The 22,917-nt window shown below is 34.0% G+C and overlaps 1 protein-coding gene across 1 annotated transcript; it reads right to left on the bottom strand.

The window, feature by feature from the left end:
* Window positions 1-1,139: 1,139 nt before the first annotated feature.
* LOC111413250 (uncharacterized) lies at window positions 1,140-22,229 on the bottom strand. The gene is made up of 5 exons (XM_023044153.2): window positions 21,928-22,229; window positions 9,155-9,360; window positions 2,241-2,510; window positions 1,908-2,178; window positions 1,140-1,596 (listed from the first exon to the last, which is right to left on the bottom strand). The coding sequence occupies exons 1-5, from the start codon at window positions 21,977-21,979 to the stop codon at window positions 1,493-1,495; spliced, it is 903 nt and encodes a 300-aa protein (XP_022899921.2). The 5' UTR covers window positions 21,980-22,229; the 3' UTR covers window positions 1,140-1,492.
* Between the last annotated feature and the right edge of the window lie 688 nt (window positions 22,230-22,917).

The following is a 22,917-nucleotide window of genomic DNA, read 5'->3' on the forward strand; positions in this document are numbered from 1 at the left end:
TAATATAAAAACTATAAGATAATATTATTGAAATTTAAAGAAAACAATTACCAAAGACGAAGTGGCCAAATTTATAAATTATTAATAATACGAAATTTTCAAATATCATTTCGACCGTATTTTTTAGAATGATGATGTGATATGTATGTTAAATTGAAGCTTAAAGGTTCTAGTTTATAATATGATATAAAAACTATAATATAATATTATTGAAATTTCCAGAAAACAATCATCAAAGAAGAAGTTGTCACATTTATAAATCATATATAATTCCAAATTTTCAAAAAATCATATCTACTGTATTCTTTAGAACCATGATATGATATGTATATCAAATTGAAGCTTAGTGATTCTAATTTATGAAATGATATAAAATCTGTAAGGTAATATTATTGAAATTTCTAAGAAAAAAATTATTCTCCACCTCATCCAATATCGTTGGTTGGGTTGGGTTGGCTTCATATTGCCTCGAATGAATACTAAACTCATAGGAATACAATATCAGTGCAATAATATATATTAATATAATTTTCACGAATTTAGTTGATGGTTATGCTTGTTCAATGCCATTTATTAAAGATTTTTGTTAATAATAAGTTGGTTCTTCAAGATCTAATCCTGTTCCATATCATCAGTTTTTTAGTTGTAAATGTTATTGTGCAAGTATTGCGGTGACAAAATCAAACAATAATTGAATATGTTCCGTTGTCACTTTGCTAGATTTGATTTGATCTAATTTTTTGTGATGTGAAGTAATTTTATCATTTTATAGCATGTCTAACATTTTTAATGCAACAGAACTGTTCTAACAGTTTTGAGATACATTTTATGGCGCTAAGCTACCAAACCATTTTATAATGACAGTTTTCATAAAATAACTTCGCTTGAAAAACATCCAAAAAAGTGGGCACTGTAATTATTCTGGTTTTACGTAGTGTAGCTTTTGAAATGATTTTTTTTAGAATCTATCCAACGTTTTCATGTGTATTCAGCTCGCGTATAATCTGTTGATCACTGATTAAAAATAAAAAACAACAAAGTTTTCAATAATTAAAAAAAATTTTAAACTCAAATGTTTAAAGAAGAAGAATCAAAAATTTGTTTACATCTTAAATGAATGAATTAAATAAAAACAATAATTTAGGTATTTAATTTTTATTTTATTCAAATCCTATAATACACAGATACATCCCTTTTTTTCAAAATTCCTTTACTTTTTTAGCCTCATTTTTTAACATTACACAGATTATTGCCATTGTTTATTAACATTACTTATTAATTTCTTTTCGATTCTTTTCCGCCATTTATGTTTGCCATCATTTTTTTATACATCTACGTACAGCTTAATTAATTTTATTTTTATTTCATTTCCGCTTAAACTATAAATAACAATTTTATTTCAACTTAATATTCTAAATTCAAGAATTAATCGCTAGGACTCGGTTATTCTTGAGGCACAAGGTCGATCCCTAAATCATTCCAAAACGATTAATTACCTAATTATTAACGTGAAAAATATCAAAAGTAGGAAAATATATGAAATCGAAGCACGTTGAAGCGATGATGGTCCAAAAGAAGAACTGTTCATTAACTTATCTGAAACAGAACGAGATACGTTGGATGTTGGGGATTTAAAACGATCTCTTCGCTATATTTCTGGTATAAATCGCTACGTGTTAAAGCGGTTTGGAGACGAGTTCGTACTAGTTTAGAACCGGAAAAGCGCGGCGTGAATCGGGTTTGCGGTATCCTACTTTTACGAACTGAGTGCCGAATGCCGATATTTTTTTTGTTCTTGTTTGTAAAAGCCAAACGGTGTGCGGTAAAATCTTTGAAATTGTGTCAACAAGAAGGTGTTAAGTGCATTTAACTTTAAGTACAAAATCCGTAAATAAAAAAAAATTTACCAAAGTTTCCTTGTTGATCGCCATCATCGATTTGAGAAGATGTAGATCCTAAAACTGGAGCAAAAACAGGAGTTTCATCTTTTAAAACTTTCGAAACAGAACTCTTCCATAACTCGTCAAGAATTCCATTGCATCTCAATTCCATGTGACCATTTTGATCGAAAAATGATTGGTTTATGATTATTTGAATTTTGGTTTCGGAATATTCTGAAAGAATTTTAACTGATTCTATGTAATTATAAGTTTCAATTTCTGAGGTATTATAATAAACCTAAAATTAAATTAAAAGTATTAAATGAATATTGATTGGAGACGCTAATTATTATAACTTACAGTTTCGTTGTTAATGGACCAAATTAAATTTGGAGCTGGATAAGCTAAAGGAGATCGACAGTTGGCCTTCAAAAGTTTTCCCACTTCAACTTTCGAAGGTTCGATGATCATCGTTAAGTTGCCGTGCGGAAGTTCGTGAACTTGCATGAATCCTCCCTTCATTTCCGTGTGGAATGTTGGGGCATCCGCCGAAACTTCACACGTATAAGTGCCCGAAATTACTTTTTGAACATCTTTTAGGGTCACTTTGTTTCTATCTGAACCAGATACCTATAGAAAGAAAATTAAGAACAAAAATAAAAATTAGAAAGTTAAATTTTTTCCAGAACGAAAAATTCTGGATTGTGAGCAAACTCACTTTCCAATTAGTCCTAAACTCATTGGGGATTTGGATGGGTGGTTGATTGTAAAAAGGGAAATGAACTAATTGAGGGAGCTGTTAATTCAATGGGGGTCATTATTTCGATTTAAATAGTGCTTTGATTCGAAAAAAAGGGTGAAGTGATTTATTTTTAACCAACTTTTACAATCCTTCAATAAATTAACTAATTTTTGGTTTAACTTTTTATGTCAAAATAAGCAATTCCTTATAGCAAGAGTCAACTTCGAAAATATAAGAAAAACACGAAAGAAAAACACCAATACACTGAAGCAGTTTGATGGAAAGGTTTTTTTTGCTTTATTTTGAAGAAGAGGGGGAAAACGTTGGAAATGCCGGTTCATTACCGGTCGGAGGAAAATTTCCGGGGTGGTGCGGAGTAAAAAAGAAGAGGTCGGTCTGGTTTTTTCGAGAGGTGTCCGTCGTCGAGATTGAATTACCCCTCTTGCGACACTTGATAAAATTCCCAGAGACAAAGTTAGAGGCGGAGTGCTCGGCGTGCGTGTCCTTCGCGAAGTATTATAGGTTTTTTCGGATACCAGTCACGTCCGGTCCTGGACGTGCCAGGATTGACGCGAATCCCCGGGCAGGTGTCTCCAGTGTCGCATTACTGTCGCATTATCTTCCCACAGGATAATGCCGAGGAAAGAGAAAACGTGATCTAGACATTTTTCTTACTTAACATAAGTGATGCTTCGACTTCTTTTAAGTTTTTTTCTCTTTATCATTATCTCATTTAATTTTTATTTTCCAGTTAACTCGATTGAAATTGACTATTGTTACGTTTATTAATTATACAGAATGTGAAATAAAAACACACTTTAAATATAACTACAGAGTGATTGCAATGAATTCCAATCTGGCGTATATCTGTCGAGGCACACTTCTGGGCAAGGTTGGAATTTTACAAATCATATTTGCCAGATTATCAAAAACAACGGAATTTTGTTCTCGACGTCAACTTACAAGATTATGCTGACCAAATGATATTCGATTATCTTGAGATTTTGAATTTTTGTTGTAGTAAGATGAATGCTATGATACGCCAGGTGATCTATTGGTGCTACACACACTGAAGAGCTGTGTCATCAAACTGTTTCCATAAAAAAACAGTTAGTTATCATGTTGCCAATGTTTGAGGTGAATACAACGCATTTCCAGCCTCCTTTACCAAGAAGTATGACCCTATTACATCGCTTGACAAAACCTACACACAACAACAACGTGTGAGTATTCAAGGATTTTCCAAACTTGCTACTTCGGTATGCTTTCCTTAGTGTTTTCTTGCACCTATGAATCAGAGATCCTTAATGACTTAATTTTATGCTACAAACCTGGGTTTGAGCTTCAGTTTGGACAGCCATGCAATTCAATCAACTAAGTTGTATACGCCGGCGATAAGCAAAGTTAAGCATTTAGCCAGATTAATTCTCACCAAGCAGTTAAGTGAAGAATTTTTCTGGTCATTTGTTAGACAACGAAAAAGAGAGAATAATATTCCAGTAATTGTCTCACATAACAGCGTGAGACACCTTCTTTCACTCGGTATTTATCCCAGCTCGGTCTGGAACTGCTACCGACAATAATTTTGATACTGACCATGTCTATGCGATTTACTTTGAGCGTTCAGAGGTTGAGCAGGCGTTGAGAGGTATCGATGTGTCCAAGGGACCGTATTCCAGCTATTATAATTAGCAATTGCTCGGAATCATTGTCGCTTCCTTTAACTTTTATATAGAACCGGTCCATTCAATCTGGGGTTCCACGCGTTTGGAAGGAGGCTAATATAATTCCTATCTTCAAATCCGGAGATCGTAGTGAGGTTTCGAATTATAGACCTATATCGTTACTACCTCTGTTTATTTAAAAGCTTATAAAAGCTTATTTATGAAAGACTATTTTTCACAGTGAAAGGCAGCATGGCTTTTTTGCAGGACGCTCCTATCTGCATCCTATCTGCGTGGAACAATTATGATGGTCTTGATCGGTGGTTATTTCTCCAACATTATGATGGTTCCTTCTGGCGCAGGGTAGCCACTTAGGTCCTCTCCTATTTAATATTTACATAAATGACATCTTTGAGGTGATTCATAGTGCACAGTGTTTGATGTACGCCGACGACCTAATTTTTTTTGCTAAAGTGTCCTCACCTCTGGATTGCTCTAGCTTACAGCACGCTATTTCTGCGTTGCTTCGTTACTTAAGCTCAAACTTTATTAAGCTTAATTCTGGAAAATGTAATGTAATCTCATTTACAAGGAAGGCGAATGTGGTCAGATATGAGTACGACATCGGTGGCATAACCATACCCAGAGTAACTCAGATTAGAGATTTAGGCGTCATATATAACGAAAAACTGATGTTTGAGGGGCATGCTTGGATTCGTTATGAGAGCCACTCAAGACTTTACGGATGACAATGCTACAAAAACTCTATATTTTGCTTATGTTCATAGTATTCTGAATTTTTGTAGCTCCGTTTGGAATCCGCAATATCAAACATACATTTCGAGAATTGAAAGAATTCAAAAGAAATTCATAAAGTACCTTTGTCATAAGTTCGCAATTAATTACATTGAATACGATTCCGCATGCTCATCTTTCAATCTTTTATCTCTTCGTCAGCGCCGTCTTTGTAGTGTACATACCACAAAATTATCAATGGCAGCTTCGATTCGCCAGCACTTCTTGAAACCATTAATATACGCGTTCCTCCCCGATTACTTCGATTAGATTATGTGTGAAATATACACTCAAATTCCTCGCACGAATGTCTTTCAGAATTCTCCTATGCTGAGAATGGCACACAGTTGTGATCATTTTCATCGCAACGCGGGGGTTGATGTCTTCAGTAGTTCACGTAGGGAATTTAAACGTTTGGTAATTGCATATTCTAAGCTTAAAGCTGATCAATTAATTTAAGTAATTCGTTAATGAGGTTTGATTTGCGTTTTTTTCGCAATGTCTTGTTATTATTATAAAGTCTATAAATGCTGACTTAAGTTTTTTCATGACTATTCCTACAAAGGCAATTGAGAGGAAAGTCATACATCCCAGATGATGAACCATATGTTTAGCACATTTGATTTGTGACATATTCACCAAATTATGGTGATGAACTATTCGCTGCCGGTTTTCAAGTGAATGGCCTTATCACTGATTCGAATTGGGGACCTTCGTTATTGACGAGGTGTTTATCAAAGCAACTAAGAAAGTGGAGAATTTTGTTCTAGTCCTATATTAGATTCAGCGTTTATAGTAAGCTAAGGCGGTTACAGTCTCCTTTAGAATCTTAGTGACTAAACCAATATCATCTCACCCTCAACCAGATACGATAGTTATCAAGGAACTTATACAATATGTCCAGCTGATTTTGCTGTTCTGCATATTTTCTTCTACATCTTCTAAAATTATTTCAACCTATAATATTTTACTTCTGAACAGTATTTGCGCATGATGTTGCTGTGCAATATACAGACATTTTTCTGACAAAAGGTACCATGGACTTTGTTTCTTCGATATATTATGATTTTCTAGTTTTGATGCGTATCCTTCAACTGGCTAAACCTTTATTCCAAGACAATCACAGCAGTGGGCTAACCCAAACAAGAATGTATGTCGATCCAGAGTGTTATATGAATTGTTTTCAATTTTAACTTATTCCTCCTAATGTATCTTTGACAAAAGAGTGCATAAGGTAGTTTTCATCTTATCACATATATCAGCAGTGACTCGTTCCTTGGAAAACGTATATCGTTTAAGTCATAGGCTAGAAAATCCTATTTTTTTATCTCCAAAGCAGTGATTAACGAACGTCTTAAATTCCGGCTATGAATAAGCAGTCTTTTGGTGCAAATTATGTATTTGCATAACAGCATAAGGTCATTCGATTCCCAGTAAATGTAAGTGTAAGGTTTTGATCGATGTATTAAGTCTCCAATGTTTTTTTCCCCTGTTGGTGTCTGCAATTATCTACTTCCTGGAACTGATAACGATACCCTTCCTACTATTACATGTAATTCAGTAGCCTGTAGCCGGAGGAAAATTCTGCAGAAGATAGAGCACACAAAGCATACAGCAAAAGAAATAGAATAGAAACAGAATTTAACTGAATACTAACTTGTGCAGAAAACAGATTTGATTAAGATCTTGAGAGGTCAACTTTATTAGTTGGAATTTTATTAACCCATTAATAATCAACGTTCCATATAAGCAACATAAAATGCTTTGTAGGTGATGATAGAATTAAAAAACTACGGGATAAGTCGATGTTTTTAGGTCGTACAACTATTATTATCGAGCAACACTTAGTTGCCGTTAATGAGTCCGGTAAGCACTAGGTGGTCGTTCTAGGATGGTTTATGGTTTTATATTCGTTATGAGTGCATCGTTAGTATTTTACCACATTTATTTAGAATTTAAATATTAATTTGATAACTTATTATTTAACTAACTATATTTGAGCATCAAATTGTTATTTACTTAATGATACATTAAACCACCAGACAACAGTTGTTAGATAATGTATCTAGAACATAAATGTTAGCAAATATGAAGAAGAATATAAAGCTTTAATACACTACATCGAAAGAATTATGTTCGAGATGATGTAAGCAGATCTTGTATGCATAACAGAACATTTAGCAGCAAGTATCTCAGACAAGATCTTCATAGTAGAATCCAAAGACACATATGACGCAAAATTTGAGTGAGAATGCAAAGAAAAATGCGACTAATTTTAGAACCTCTTGAACTTTTCTATATAAAGATCCTACTTTAATCCAAAGTCTTTTAGGTACTCCAATTCTTTACACAAAGCCACATTTTATAGCTTTAAAAAGACCTCTACATTAATACCGATATGCGGTTTATTCTTCCAACATCCCTTTTCAAGTGTAATGTAATTTTCATTTTTACGGAGCGATAGAGAAATTTTCATTTTCACCAAGCGCAAGTCGTGTTATGTTCCTAAGGGTATATTAGGTATTTTCAACATCCAAGTCTCTTTGACTATCATTTCTTTATCAACTATATCTCTATCATATTCAAAGTTATTTGTTTAGGTGTGTTATTAACCAAGTTTTGATTCAACTTGTTTGTTTCAGGGATTTTCGGACATTCAATCCCAATAATTACAAGCATACAATAATTTATTATTAGGAGACCTACTAGGAGTCTAACCAGGTATTGAACTGAATGCCATCTATTCCAGATGAATCTTTTAGACACCTTGCGCACCAACTCCTAACTCAACATAGATAGAGACCAATATCGTTTAGCTTCTTCGCCGATGAATTATTTTTGAATTTAAAATAATTATAAACAAGATATTTATTGAAATGACCAATATTATGTTTCGTGATTTACTCCTCATCTTCGTGAAGTGGTTCCACATACTCGAGTCGGGCGCGCATCAATTCACCATGACTTCTCGCTATTCAGGAAATCACATATTCCTAGAACAGTATTTCATTTTCCACTCCATAAATGTTTTAGTTGTAATTTTATTATTTAAATTTCAAAAGAATTATTTTTTGTATCACGCAATTAAACTAACATCTGAATTTGTTTTTAAAACTGATTTCTATATCTGGTGAATAAAGATAACATGAGTTATAAAGTTTGTTAAAGATATTTCAAAACTTATCTCAATTTTGTAATTTGAAAATGATAAATATACGTTAGTAAAAACTTTAAAACCGAGGTGGTATTTATGAGAGGGGTAAGATTTTTATCAGGTTTATACCAAGCGGTAGACGAAATTTATGCACACAGACAACTCCCAATGGGACTAAACTCGTGAGCGTTTCGTTTTAAATAAAAATTGGCGCGAACTGAAAAAATTCCATATAAAAGACAAGCAAAAAAAAACGAAAATAAAGTGTTACAGTCGGTTCTGTGTTTTTTCAGGATAAAAAACGAAAATGCCGTCGACCATTACGTAATTCCGAGTCGATATCGCGAAGTCCCGCGGGCGGACATGCATTATGTAAAGCCCGAAAGGCGAGGCGACGACGACGAAAATATGAAAATTTATTCCAGAATTGGCGACGCGGCTTAAAATTCGAGATTCGCGACGACGAAAGACGCCGGAAGTAAGAATTTAAGGCCTCTTCGTCGACGTTCACATGTGTTGGCGCGAATATCGACGCTTCCTCCTGATGCTGCTCCTCCGAGTCGTCTTCGTTTCCCCCCCTCGCCAACAAAACGTTCAACCCTTTACGGGATAAAAAAGGGGAAAATTGACGCTTTTCTTCCGAGTAACAAAGTGACGTTTGCATGCGAAATTTATTTGGGGGAAAAACGAACCAACCTTCTCAGTCCCTCACCCCATTTTCTGATCTAAACCCCTTTTTAGCTTTTTTGACGCGCACACTTTCATTTTACACGTGACTGATTACCATGGTTATTTTTCTTTAGGACGTAAAGATGACTGATTATTTCTATACTCATATTAGATTTTTTTTCTTAAAGCATAATTGAAAATCATATCAATTATTTTTTGTTTATATTGTTATTTTAAGTAATTTACTCACGTCGACAATGATGTGACGTACGGCGAACGTCTTGAAGGGCGGACTTTCCCGTGGGACGAATCTGAAGAACTCCGCTTCTTTCCAGTACCATTTGATCGCGTACAGCTGCTCGCCTTCCAAATCGTAGTCGCACGTCAGTGTCACCGTGTCTCCGACTTTGATGGGTCTGGGGACGTTAATTCTAAGGGAATTCAATGCCCAACAAACTGTAACGACGAAAAGAAGATTCAAAAAACACCTTATAAATGATATAACATATATTTTCAAACATATGTATGTATCTATTTAGAAACTTTATCAAGATCCATTTAATAAAATGGTTTCGTCTCAATTTAGTTATGCAGGAAACGCAATTCTTATCGAATTATCTTCTAATTATTATAAAAGTTGAAAGCAAAATAGTACATCAACTCTCTACAGTTTAGAAGGGTCAAGGTGTAGAGTTTACACCTTGGCATTTGCTAACGATCAAGTTATGATGAATTACTATTGCACAAAATGTTGATGATGCTGAATATATGATGCGCAAACTAATTGAAGATTATACACGAAGAGCCACAAAAATTGATTACTGGAGATGAACAGCAAAATCTAGACTGGAAAGGATTAGAAACGAAAACATAAGGGATATAAAGCAGAAAGAGAGGAAGACCACGGAGGAGTTGGAAAGAAGATATTGATGAGTTGAATTGGAATATGAAGACTAAATTTAAGAGTAAATCCAATATATGACAAAAAACATATTTGAAAAGAAGAATGTCAGTTGATTACAAGGTGACATCTCTTTGCCAATGATGACGTCATCTTTGCAGGTGCAGGTGGTTGGCCATAAAATCATTCCTGTGGCTGGGTGGATAGCCACCACACCACACCAAAGAAAACATCTGGAAGATAATACAGATTCACAACAGTTAACGTTTGCAGCACAATTGAGGTTGAGGTCATATGCAATTAAGGTGCTGCTAATATTTTAAAAGGTTTTTGTCCGCAAATGCATTACTAAAGAATATCATACATCGCAACCAGCGTTGCTAATCTATACTAGCCAAATGTCGGTAGAATCAACGAGATTTGGAGCATATTAGAAAAAACGTTTAGAACAAAAGTTGTAGCAAATTTTGTTCTTAACAATATTGCTCTCTTTCATTTTTGCTCTTAGACACATAGATATTGAGAAAAATACGAAAATATTGAAATTTCATGAATTTCGTTGCTTTACTAGTAGCTAATGGTAACATTCGGTATTCGGGGCATATTACAAAAAAACTTTTAGAACAAAAGTTGTAGCAAATTTTGATCTAAACAATATTGATCTCTTGCACTTTTGCTCTCAGATACATAGATATCGAGAAAAATACGAAAATATTGAGATTTCATGAATTTCGTTGCTTTACTAGCTGCTAATGATAACATTCAGGATTCGGAGCATATTACAAAAAAACTTTTAGAACAAAAGTTGTAGCAAATTTTGTTTCTAACAATATTGCTCTCTTGCACTTTTGCTCTCAGATACCTAGATATCGAGAAAAATACGAAAATATTGCGATTTCATGAATTTCGTTGCTTTACTAGTTGCTAATGGCAATATTCGAAATTCGGAGCATATTACAAAAAAACTTTTAGAACAAAAGTTGTGGCGAATTTTGTTCTTAACAATATTGCTCTCTTGCACTTTTGCTCTCAGACACATAGATATTGAGAAAAATACGAAAATATTGAAATTTTATGAATTTCGTTGCTTTACTAGTAGCTAATGGTAACATTCCGTATTCGGGGCATATTACAAAAAAACTTTTGAAACGAAAATTGTAGCAAATTTAATTCTGAGCAATATTGCTCTCTTACACTTTTGCTCTCAAACACATAGATATCGAGAAAAATATGCACAAAATTGTACTAAACCATGCATCAAATTATGCTGAAATTATTTTACATTTCTTGATGCCAATCGGATAACTATAAGAAGAGGTTGCTGAAGTCAGAAAAAACATTTCAAGGGTTCGTAAGAAAATTTTCCCAACACTTTCTTTTGATAAGTATGTATAACCAATGAATGGTATCATTACCAAGATAATCAACGAAACACTTTTCCAAAGAAACCATCCATTTTCTTCTTCCACTATAATCTACAATAACTTCAACCCAAAAAAATCCAACAGGTATCCGTAAAAATGGAGAACAATATCGATGAATGGACCAAGTTGATTGATGACCAAATGCGATCTCTTGGAACAAATCACAATATTTTTTTAATGTTCCATATTACTTTCTAATAAATATCCTGTTTTGCGTTAATTTTTAGTTTTATTTAAGTATCCCAAATATTTTAATTAAAAAAATTACTATGAAAAGTTTGGGAACTACTGATATAGGTTATTGCTGATGTTACAAACAACAAACATTTTTGTTTATTGACCTATTTACTCCGACCTAGAATGTATTATCTTTGTTTACTTCGGCTGATGGAAATTTCAAGATGTGTAACTCGAAATATGGATAAAGTTTGATCTTAGTTGTTGTTCTAAACAAACGAATCAATTTAGATTTAATTGATTCAATTTAAATCAATACATTTAATTCGAAATGGTTTATCAATAAGATTAATATGGTAATAATAAAATCTTGAATGATTGAATCAAAAGATTAATGAAAAAGAATATCCCATTACTGATGAAGAGTTAGAGAGATTTTCACTAATAGAGGTACTTTAGCATCGTTTTTAAGTCGATTACGAGCACGTGACGTCAAAGTGCCAATTGACGAGGGAGAAGTTTGCGAACGTCGTTTCTCGCCGTCGTTATTACCGGAATAATACCCGCACACCGAGTTAGTGTTTGCTGCCTTGGAATATTCGCCGAGTCGTTGTATTAATCTTGTTCCACCGCCCGAATATCGGAACAGATTCTCTTGCCCGATGACGAATGGTTTAGGGAGACCGCCTTGGATTGCAATATGTCTTGGAATGCAACGGCTCCATTAGTGAATTAAGGGTAAATTATTGTTGTTGGTTGACTCACGAACCGAATATCAATTCTTGTTTCTAAACCGATATTCGATTAGTTATTAATCTTGTAGGTATTGTAACATAATTTTTGTAAAAGTAATATAAATTTACTTCCATTCTAACCTTATTGTTGTACATTAAAAAAAGAAAACAGTTGAAGAGAAGATTACAAAACGAAAGGGTCAGATGAAAAGAGGTTTTTGAAAGAGTTGGGGAAAAGGGGTGGGTTTTTGGAGTATGGCGATACAACGGGACCACAACCGCAAGCGACCTCTAACTGTTGAATAAAAGATGCACCCCCGTTGGCCGCAGCGCGCTAATAAGTCGTCCAGTTTTCCCATTGTTGCCGCGCTGCCGCTTAGAAATGGCCTGCTTATCGTATTTCAGAAATTGTTACAAGTGAAAAATATATTCGAGCGCTCGGTTATAGTTATGACCCGAGTTAGGCAGATAAAGCCTGGGGTTCCAGTAAAAGTTTTACATTGGGGTGACTTTATTTGACGTGCCGAACTGGTAGTATCTATGCCTATCTACACGGCACACTCACAGTTCTGGTCGATCGAATACGATTCCTAACGTACTACAGACCGATATAGACGTATGGGATCATGGGAGGATCTAAGAAATATAACTCAATCTTATTTATCTTTTTCTATATACGAAAAAGTATATAGAAACAGATTATTTTTGTGTTTTTCAATTGCATATTTTTTGATAAACTTTTTGTAATCAACGTGGTTTGATTGGTTAGAGCGAATCGAGTGGTATGATATAATCAAAATGGACCAGAAATCTGCACTGTTTAATCGGCCATTAATAACGCCTAATTGTGACACGAGAGTATCATATCACTCAGAATGAGTCATAATGTCGAACCTCCTCGATTCCTAGTTATCTGGTTGGAATTTATGTCGCGAATTTATTCGCTACCTGCGCGCATCGACGAATCGTTTCGCGGCGGCGGGGATTCTGTACGGCCAATTTAATCGATATGACCATAAATTGAAAAGTACGATCCGCAATTTGCATAATTAGCGAAGGGGCAGTAAAAGCTATGGACTTATTGCCATCTAGAACTCTCTAGTTCACCAATTTCCCCATACTATTTTTTTTTAAATACAGTAAAACCTCGATATAATAGATTAATACGAGGAAAGGAGTATCCATCTGAAGATGCACCCGAAACTTTCTAGTTCTAGATCTAGTTTTAGTTTAATAAAAATACACAACATGCTAACGCTGAATAGTTAGAATTTTGTTTTTTGAAATGGAACACCCTATTTACAAGTTGTTAATGGTACCACTCGGGATTCGAAGCATAGTATAAGAAAACTGTTAGAACAAAAGTTGTAGCAAATTTTGTTCTTAACAATATTGCTCTCTTGCACTTTTGCTCTCAAACATATAGATATCGAGAAAAATACGAAAATATTGAGATTTCATTAATTTCGTAGCTTTACTAACTGCTAATGGCAACATTCTGGATTTGGAGCATATTACAAAGATACTTTTAGAACATAACTTGTAGCAAATTTTGTTCTTAACAATATTGCTCTCTTGCACTTTTGCTCTTAGATACATAGATATCGAGAAAATTACGACAATATTGAGATTTCATGAATTTCTTTGCTTTACTAGCTGCTAATAGTGATATTCGGGATTCGGAACATATGATGAAAAAACTTTTAGGACTAAAATTGTAGCAAATTTTGTTCTTAACAATATTGCTCTCTTGCACTTTTGCACTCAGACACATAGATATCGAGAAAAATACGAAAATATTGAGATTTCATGAATTTCGTTGCTTTACTAGTAGCTAATGGTAACATTCAGTATTCGAGGAATATTACAAAAAAAATTGTAGAACAAAAGTTGTAGCAAATTCTGTTTTAACCAATATTGTTCTCTTGTACTTTTGCTCTCAGACACTTAGATATTGACAAAAATACGAAAATATTGAAATTTCATGAATTTCGTTGCTTTACTAGTAGATAATGGTAACATTCGGTATTCGGGGCATATTACAAAAAAACTTTTAGAACAAAAGTTGTAGCAAATTTTGCTCTTAACAATATTGCTCTCTTGCACTTTTGCTCCTGAATACATAGATATCGAGAAAAATACGAAAATGTTGAGATTTCACGAATTTCGTTGCCTTACTAGTTGTTAAAGGTAACATTCGGAATTTAGAGTATATTACAAAAAAACTTTTAGGACTAAAGTTGTAGCAAATTTTATTCTAAACAATATTGCTCTCTTGCACTTTTACTCCCGGATACATAGATATCGAGAAATATAGGAAAATATTGTGATTTCATGAATTTCGCTGCTTTGCTAGTTGCTAATGGTAACATTCGGGATTCGGAGCATATTACAAAAAAACTTTTTGAAGAAAAGTTGTAGCAAATTTTGCACTTAACAATATTGCTCTTTTGCACTTTTACTCCCGGATACATAGATATCGAGAAAAATACGAAAATGTTGAGATTTCATGAATTTCGTTGCTTTACTAGTTGCTAATGGTATCATTCCGGATTCGGAGCATATTACAAAAAACTTTTCAACAGAGGTTGTAGCAAATTTTGTTCTTAACAATATTGCTATCCTGCACTTTTGCTCTCAGACACATAGATATTGAGAAAAATACGAAAATATTGAAATTTCATGAATATCGTTGTATTACTAGTAGCTAATGGTAACATTCGGTATTTGGGGATATTACAAAACAACTTTTAGAACAAAAGTTGTAGCAAATTGTGTTCTTAACAATATTGCTCTCTTGCACTTTTACTCCCGGATACATAGATATCGTGAAAAATACGAAAATGTTGAGATTTCATGAATTTCGTTGCTTTACTAGTTGCTAATGGTATCATTTCGGATTCGGAGCATATTACAAAAAACTTTTCAACAGAGGTTGTAGCAAATTTTGTTCTTAACAATATTGCTATCATGCACTTTTGCTCTCAGACACATAGATATTGAGAAAAATACGAAAATATAGAAATTTCATGAATATCGTTGTTTTACTAGTAGCTAATGGTAACATTCGGTATTCGGGGATATTACAAAAAAACTTTTAGAACAAAAGTTGTAGCAAATTGTGTTCTTAACAATATTGCTCTCTTGCACTTTTACTCCCGGATACATAGATATCGAGAAAAATACGAAAATGTTGATATTTCATGAATTTCGTTGCTTTATAGTTGCTAATGGTATCATTCCGGATTCGGAGCATATTACAAAAAACTTTTCAACCGAGGTTGTAGCAAATTTTGTTCTTAACAATATTGCTATCTTGCACTTTTGCTCTCAGACACATAGATATTGAGAAAAATACGAAAATATTGAAATTTCATGAATATCGTTGTTTTACTAGAAGCTAATGGTAACATTCGGTATTCGGGGCATATTACAAAAAAACTTTTAGAACAAAAGTTGTAGCAAATTTTGTTCTTAACAATATTGCTCTTTTGCACTTTTACTCCCGGATACATAGATATCGAGAAAAATACGAAAATGTTGAGATTTCATGAATTTTGTTGCTTTACTAGTTGCTAATGGTAACACTCGAAAATTCGAGCCATATTACAAAAAAACTTGTAGAACAAAAGTTGCTGCAAATTTTGATCTAAACAATATTGCTCTCTTGCACTTTTGCTCCTAGACATATAGATATCGAGAAAAATACAAAAATATTGAGATTTCATGAATTTCGTTGATTTACAGTTGCTAATGGTAACATTCGGAATTCGGAGCATATTACAAAAAAACTTTTAGAACAAGAATTGTAGCAAATTTTGTTCGTAACAATATTGCTCTCTTGCACTTTTGCTCTTAGATGCATCAATATTGAATAAAATACAAAAATATGAAAATTTGATGAACAAGTTGCTTTTTCAAGTTATTGATGATATCTATAAGCGCTAACATTTATATTTCAATATACTCATGTCTCAAAGGGATAATATTAATACATATTAACACTAACGAGGTGCGTTATATCGAGGTTTTACTATAATTTTAATATTTTTTATTTGGTGATTTATCTTTTTTCTTGATTTATGTTTCAAGTTTTTTTTTTTTCATTTTTTTTAAAGGGTAGGAAAAGTATCTCGTTAAGTTTTCAGATGAAACATCAAAAGAAAACAAGAAATATTTCTCCCCCTCGTACACGCGATATCCCCAATTTGTGACTCTCGATATATTTTTGCAATTCTTTGCGATATGAGTGCGTCTTTATGGGGCGGAAACATGCGAAAACCTTCCCTGTACCGCTTGTTTTCGGAAGAGTTACCCTAATCGTACACAATTCCCAAATATCTGAAAAGAAAATTGCTAGCGAACATCGAATTATGGCCCCGAGCAACGTTTATATTACTGTAGCGATGAAATTTATGTCTTAATCCAATTGATTTAATTTTATTACTTCGAAATTCCTCCACTGCAGTGGAATTTTCATTTGATCGGACCAAAAGTTGCTGTTTCACAGTTTCAAAAAAGTGAAAGAGTTTCGAGGAAAAGTAGCAAAAACAGCGGCTAAAGGTTTATAGTTGGGAAAATCGGGGCCGAGACGGCCGTAAAATCGTTTAATTCGAGGACGGTCGGTTCGCGGAAGTGCGCTGTAAAACGCCAAGGTATTTAATTAAGTATTTATTTGCGCGTAGAGTCAGGGAAGGAAACGAAACTCGCTTGCGTCGGACAGGCTCGGACTCGCGGCATCCCCCTTTTCGAACCTCCAACGAGTTTTTACGATTGTCTGCCCTTTATAGGTTAGGAACGGACCGTAAAAGAAATTGACGTGCTTTAGGCGCTCGAACGGCGCAAATAATCGCGCTAAGTAATTGAATCGCTCAAAAGAGAGCTCAAAACCTCCATTTCGGCACAGAAAAGGTCCCTTTTCTCCACACTGAAGACGATGACGTCGACACCCTCAATCTAAAACCACCAACGAATTCAACCTACCAACCCCCCTATGAACCGATCTCCTACTAATTTGCAGTGAACAAATTTTCTATACAAAGAAATTGCAGGAAAATCAAAAAAGTTTAAATAAGCTTTATATAGCTAAATCCTCTTAAACTTTAAAATTAATGAAACAATAATGCGTCCCTATGGGTTAAAAGAGCAAAATGAAAATGGATCTCTTGATTGACCGTTGTGGCAAGCATGGCTTGAAGACAGGAGGAACAATTTTTGAACACAAGAAATACCATTAAGTGACATGGCTTGAAATGCATGACGAGGCTATGAACGTAGTCAGTGCTTGGTCAACTGATTATACCAGACTGAAGGAAAGGTACCGGGAGTTGGAAAGAATGGTTAAGAAATCAACAAGAAGAAATAAGCGGAAATTTGTAGAATAAGACCAATCCAACGCAGTTAAAGACTACATTTCCACTAACATTTACCATTATGATCATCTTAGTCATTATTCCAAAACTATGAAATGCAGTATAGCGTAATTAATGTCATCTAGATGTATTAAGTTTTGGAAGTCTCAATTACAGTATTTTGGCTACAATATCTCTTGACTTGATATACTTTATGACCATAACATACAAAATTACTATTGTATATCGACGACACGAAGTTTTATCTTTAATGGTTTGTGAGATAATTTGTGAGAGCTTTTGCGTTAAAGACCATTAAAAATAAAACGTAGGCAATAAAAGTCAGGAAACAAATTTATTTGGAAGTGAAAGGGTTTTCATTCATGGACACAGGAATTTCGCAAATAATCAAAACGTGGATGTTGAAAAAGACAACAAAGTTTAAAACGTGAATATACGAGTGTTGAACCCGTGAATGTTGTACTGTGTTAGTAATGAAACAATCCTACTGGGACCTTGGTATAAAAGTGGCCGTGGCATACTGAACCCGCAAAGTTTAATTTTGATTGAGTTAGGGAGATAGTTGTCCAGGCCGCGCTGCAATTGAGGCTTAAAATAAAACGGTGACGAAGTACAATAACGAATTATGGAATTAATTGGATAACTAATAATTCATGTTTTTTGAATGAGTTTTTCTTTTCATTTACTTTTCTAATACAATACTATATACTCTGTAGGAAGTAAAAGAAGTTAATTACAAATTTTCTTTGATGATCATCATATTGGCCAATCTTTTCCCAAAATACTTAAACAGCAGATATTTTTTATGTCAAATTTTTGACGCACTTTTTTGCAAATTAGAAAACATGCTGAATGTTGCTTTAAAGTAATTAAGGCAACTACCGTAATTTTGGTTGTTTGCTTCAGAACATGAATTTTGAAAACTCAAAACTTTTTACATTTCCTGATATCAACTTCACGCTAGCACAAACGATGAAGAGCTTAAATAAACATTTTGTTTGTCAAACATCAAGTTCAATAAGAATTCATGCCAGATACTCTTGACGGAGAAGTTTGGAAACACAAACAGAATGGAGACCTTCCTGACGCAATCCTCGAAGCTTTGGCAGTCTGAAAACTGGACATATATCACAACATTCACGTAGCACTTAAATTAATTTGTGTGCTAGTAGTAAGAATTGCATCTGCGGAAATAAGATTCTCTTCTAAAAAAAAATATCTAACCCATTGAAGGATAGTTTCGTCTCCAATCAAATTAGGTCAACCACTTTTTTATTTCAGTATAAATTTGTGATACTATGTAAGTTTTCCTAAAAAAAATTGGATAAGGCTTCGAACTGTTTTTCTTTTCGTTTCGGTTCTCATTCCGGTTCGTTTAAAAAAATATAATATGGGTTCAGCACCGGTTTACGTTCCAACAAAAATAATGTTGTATTTTTTTCGGTTTTCATTCATTTCTTAGTAATTTCAAAAATATGTGTTAAAATCATATTGCGAATGATAAAAACTTAATTTTGGAGTAGTTTAAATTATTTCTTAGCTCAAATAAACCTAATTAGTTGATAACGTTTTGAATTCATTTCTGTATGTTGTATACAAGAAACCTGGTATGTTTTTGTTAGTAATGAAGACCCAACATTCTTGTATAGGAGACACTAGTACAGTTTTACTGTGAATATTTAATTCAGTAGGAGTATTTAGACAGTAGGATAGAAACATGGCTTTATCTTGGTAACAAAATTTAACGAATCCTCTCCAGCGTGATGACCAATTTTCGAGGAAACTCCAAGATATTTTTGCTATTTGTTATTTTCTCTAGAAATCAAGGCTTGTAAAAAGATTATTATTTGTCACATTTCTCCCTGATCTTTTCAAACTTTCTATAATATCCAACGCTGATGTATATTTAGCAATTATAAGCACACGAGTGATATTATCGAGAATTCACCTCAAATCTTTATCTCATACTTTCCTAGATTAGAAATAATGTAGGGAAACCTTGCCTAATTTGGACCACCACGATATTCAATGCGTCATAAAGTATCTAAGCAATTTGATAGGGTTAGAAAGGAGGTTTCTGTTTTGAGCTGGAATGTTTCAGTGCTTAAACAAACCAGAAAATTTAGGTTTAAGTGATGCAGACTTGTATTCGGAGTACCAAAAGCAACTATCAAAAGACATACTAATGAAAAAACTTCGTTCAGAATAAAGTAAAGGAACTAGGTGGGAATATCTTGCGGAATGTTATTCTGAGTTAATAACCACTGAAATCAAAACTACGTTGCAGAAAAATATGGTCTGCCATATAGGTTCAGTAAAGCTAACAATTTTCTGGCAAAAAGATTTAACAGAGTACTTCCTGTAATTCTGGAATATAACTTGTATCTTTCCAGATAACCAGATTACACCAGCTGATGTTAAAACCCTGTCAAAACTCCTAGCAGTGATTATGATAAACATACTAACATACATCAGAATTAGAAACAAAGACTTGAAAGGCCCATCAACGTCTCGTAGTGTACTAATAATATTGAAATGGTACACCTCGGCTATTTCCTAGATAACTCTTTTTGATGGTTTTGATATTTTTGACAACCTCGGTTGTAGAACCTCGGCCTCAAACGACCTCGACTATTATCTCTTTAATGGAGTGAATTATTGTGTATTTGGTGCTATCTCTTTAATAACGTTGATTGTACAACGTCGGAAGCAAGCGAGCTCGACAATTTCCTACATAATAATTTTTGATAAAGAGGTTGTGTCGTCTTGATACCCATCTCTTAACAACACAGATTGTAAAGCCGCGGGCACAAGCAATCTTGTCTATTACAAAGGAGTTCATTATTGTGTATTGGTTACTATCTCTTTAATAACCTACATTATTATTATTTTAACCCAAAAAAAAAATTAAATTAATCTTGTGGTCTCAAATGACCCCTTTGTATTATAAGGATTAACAATTATTAAGGTTAAATTGAATCGAATGGATATCTAAAAAGCCCTATTAAAAAACTTAATCCAGTTTTAGCGTCCTTTAAATAATTTCTTAGTTTATTTAGTTTTACTTTATAAATATAAACTTGCGATAATTTAGTGGGATCTAGGAGGATGATGGTGTCGTTTTTAATTATTCTGTAGTGTCTTAAACTCTGCACTCTCCTCTATCTAAATGTTAATGAAGACCCTTCAAACCATATTTAAGATAAACCCAAGAATTACCACGTTAGAAACATAATATCAGCAAGGATTAACAACAAAATTTATAAAAAATGATAATAATTAACAGAAAAGGAGTGATTAATATTGCAGATTGATTAAGATGGGATTATATATACAAGGAATAAATTACAACTTGTATATAATGGATAAATAGTAAATCATTGATGTTGATAGACGAATATGGTTTATGTAAGATGTCATCCTGTCATCGTAGATAGATTGGTGTGGTAAAGGAGTAAATGATGTATTATGTACAAGAAGGGAAAAATTCGACGACGAATTTAATGGTCGAATGAGCAAATGAATGCCCGAATATAGCAGAGTCGTTCAAACTCCAGTAAAAGCTTTTTATAAGAATAAATTGCCCAAAAAAGTTTTAACCGAAATAAGTCAATATTTCTTGGGACCGATTTTCATTTCATTATTACTACTATATAATTTTATATAAAATAATGAGTATGAAATTAGATTTCAAAAGTTTTATGTTTTAAATATGTGAAATATAAAACCAGAAACTTGAAGAATACACGACGAAAATCATTTCAAAAGTAATTGTAAAACCCTACAAATGTTGTGTAACTTTTGACTATCAATTTCTTGTTACGCGATAGCTGGGGGCACGATTTCTTTTTCACATTATCTATACTCCCTACAATAAAAGAATACCAACTACAACTGTTCTTCTTTGTTCACGATGCACTAACAGAACTTCTCCGTTCAAATTCGTGTTAACGCGTTTGGTGTATTTTAGTGGTGACATTTACAACCGAACAACCTTGGACTTAATTGATAAACTTGTGGTTAACATAGGAGATAAGATGTCAACTGGACAAAGGTCATTAATAAATTTGAGATATTGTACTTTAACAATTGTATCGCTAAGATTTTATGTCAGAGGAATTCTAGTACAATTACAAAATAAAAAAGTTTGAAGGAAAACTTCTAACTCTCCAATAAAATCACTAAATTCTAAATTTACTGAATTCGAAACAAACTTTAAACTTAATTCATTTTGAATTAACTCGACGAAAACTCAAGAAACATACCAAGGTTTAAAATTGTAAAACAACCCTCTCCCGGAGCGCCGTTAAAACTACCCAGCGCATCCGTTCAATTTGAATTGCGAAACAACTACTTTACGATCTTGATTTGTCTTTTAAAAATTAAAACACCTTTATCGTTATAATAATACTGACCTCTCGCGATAAACGCCAATCCAATGAACGACTTTAATTGTGATGTCTTCATCTCGATTTTGTGTTACTATAAGAAATCGTTGTTTTTCTACCGACGTCTATTCGAACGTGGTGGTAACATTGTTAACGTCGCGTTCGTCGAAAGAAGTGTTTTATCGGAGGTTTCGTTTTTGTCTTATTGCTTCCGTTCGATTGTGTGTTTTTACCGTAAGGCAAAAACGTGCGACAAAAACGTGGGGGAAGAGCGCGACGGCGACGCTTCCTCCGTCTGGATTATCGGACGACCGACAGACGACTGTCGCCGGATAGCGTCCCGACGCTTCGCGTCCCGCCTCGACGCCTCGGGCATGTCCGGGACACCCCCCAAAACTTTACCCGAACTGTAATATTTTGCGTAAACACCCCCCAAGTTCAGTGTTTATGCAACCGAAATGACTTAATGACGTCACTTAGCCGACCGACGGCGCCCTCTCGCGGTAATTAGTCGCCGTTGCGCATAAATTTCGGTGAAGCTCGATGGGGATGTTGTGATACGTTACGACATCCAACCCCAAACTCGACGGTTTCTGTTGCCCTGCTTAACAGGAAGGGCTGTATTAATAATAATGTTGCAAGGTTATCCTTAAATTAAATAAGGTTGGGTGGAGATTGAGAGGGAAAGAGGCGTATAAAATTATGAATAAAAGCATCCTGCTTCGTAAAACTTGCTTCCTTTTCAGAACGGAAATTCTGAACAACTGTTTCGTTGATAAATGGGAACGAAGGCAGTAAACACGCTCCGATAGCGGGATAAGTACAAAATAACACAACACAATAAATCCGGTACAAGAAACACTATACGTCATTTCTTTTCGTTTGCCTCTATAAACCTCAATCGATCTAAATATGAATCTTTTTAACTCATTTTGTTGATATATCATTTTAATTAATTGATTTAATAAAGATATTTTATCTACGACTGCTTCGATAAGTCATCATTACCACACTCAT

The sequence above is a fragment of the Onthophagus taurus genome, chromosome 6 (genome assembly GCF_036711975.1).
Source record: "Onthophagus taurus isolate NC chromosome 6, IU_Otau_3.0, whole genome shotgun sequence".
In the NCBI taxonomy this organism is placed as follows: Eukaryota; Metazoa; Arthropoda; class Insecta; order Coleoptera; family Scarabaeidae; genus Onthophagus; species Onthophagus taurus.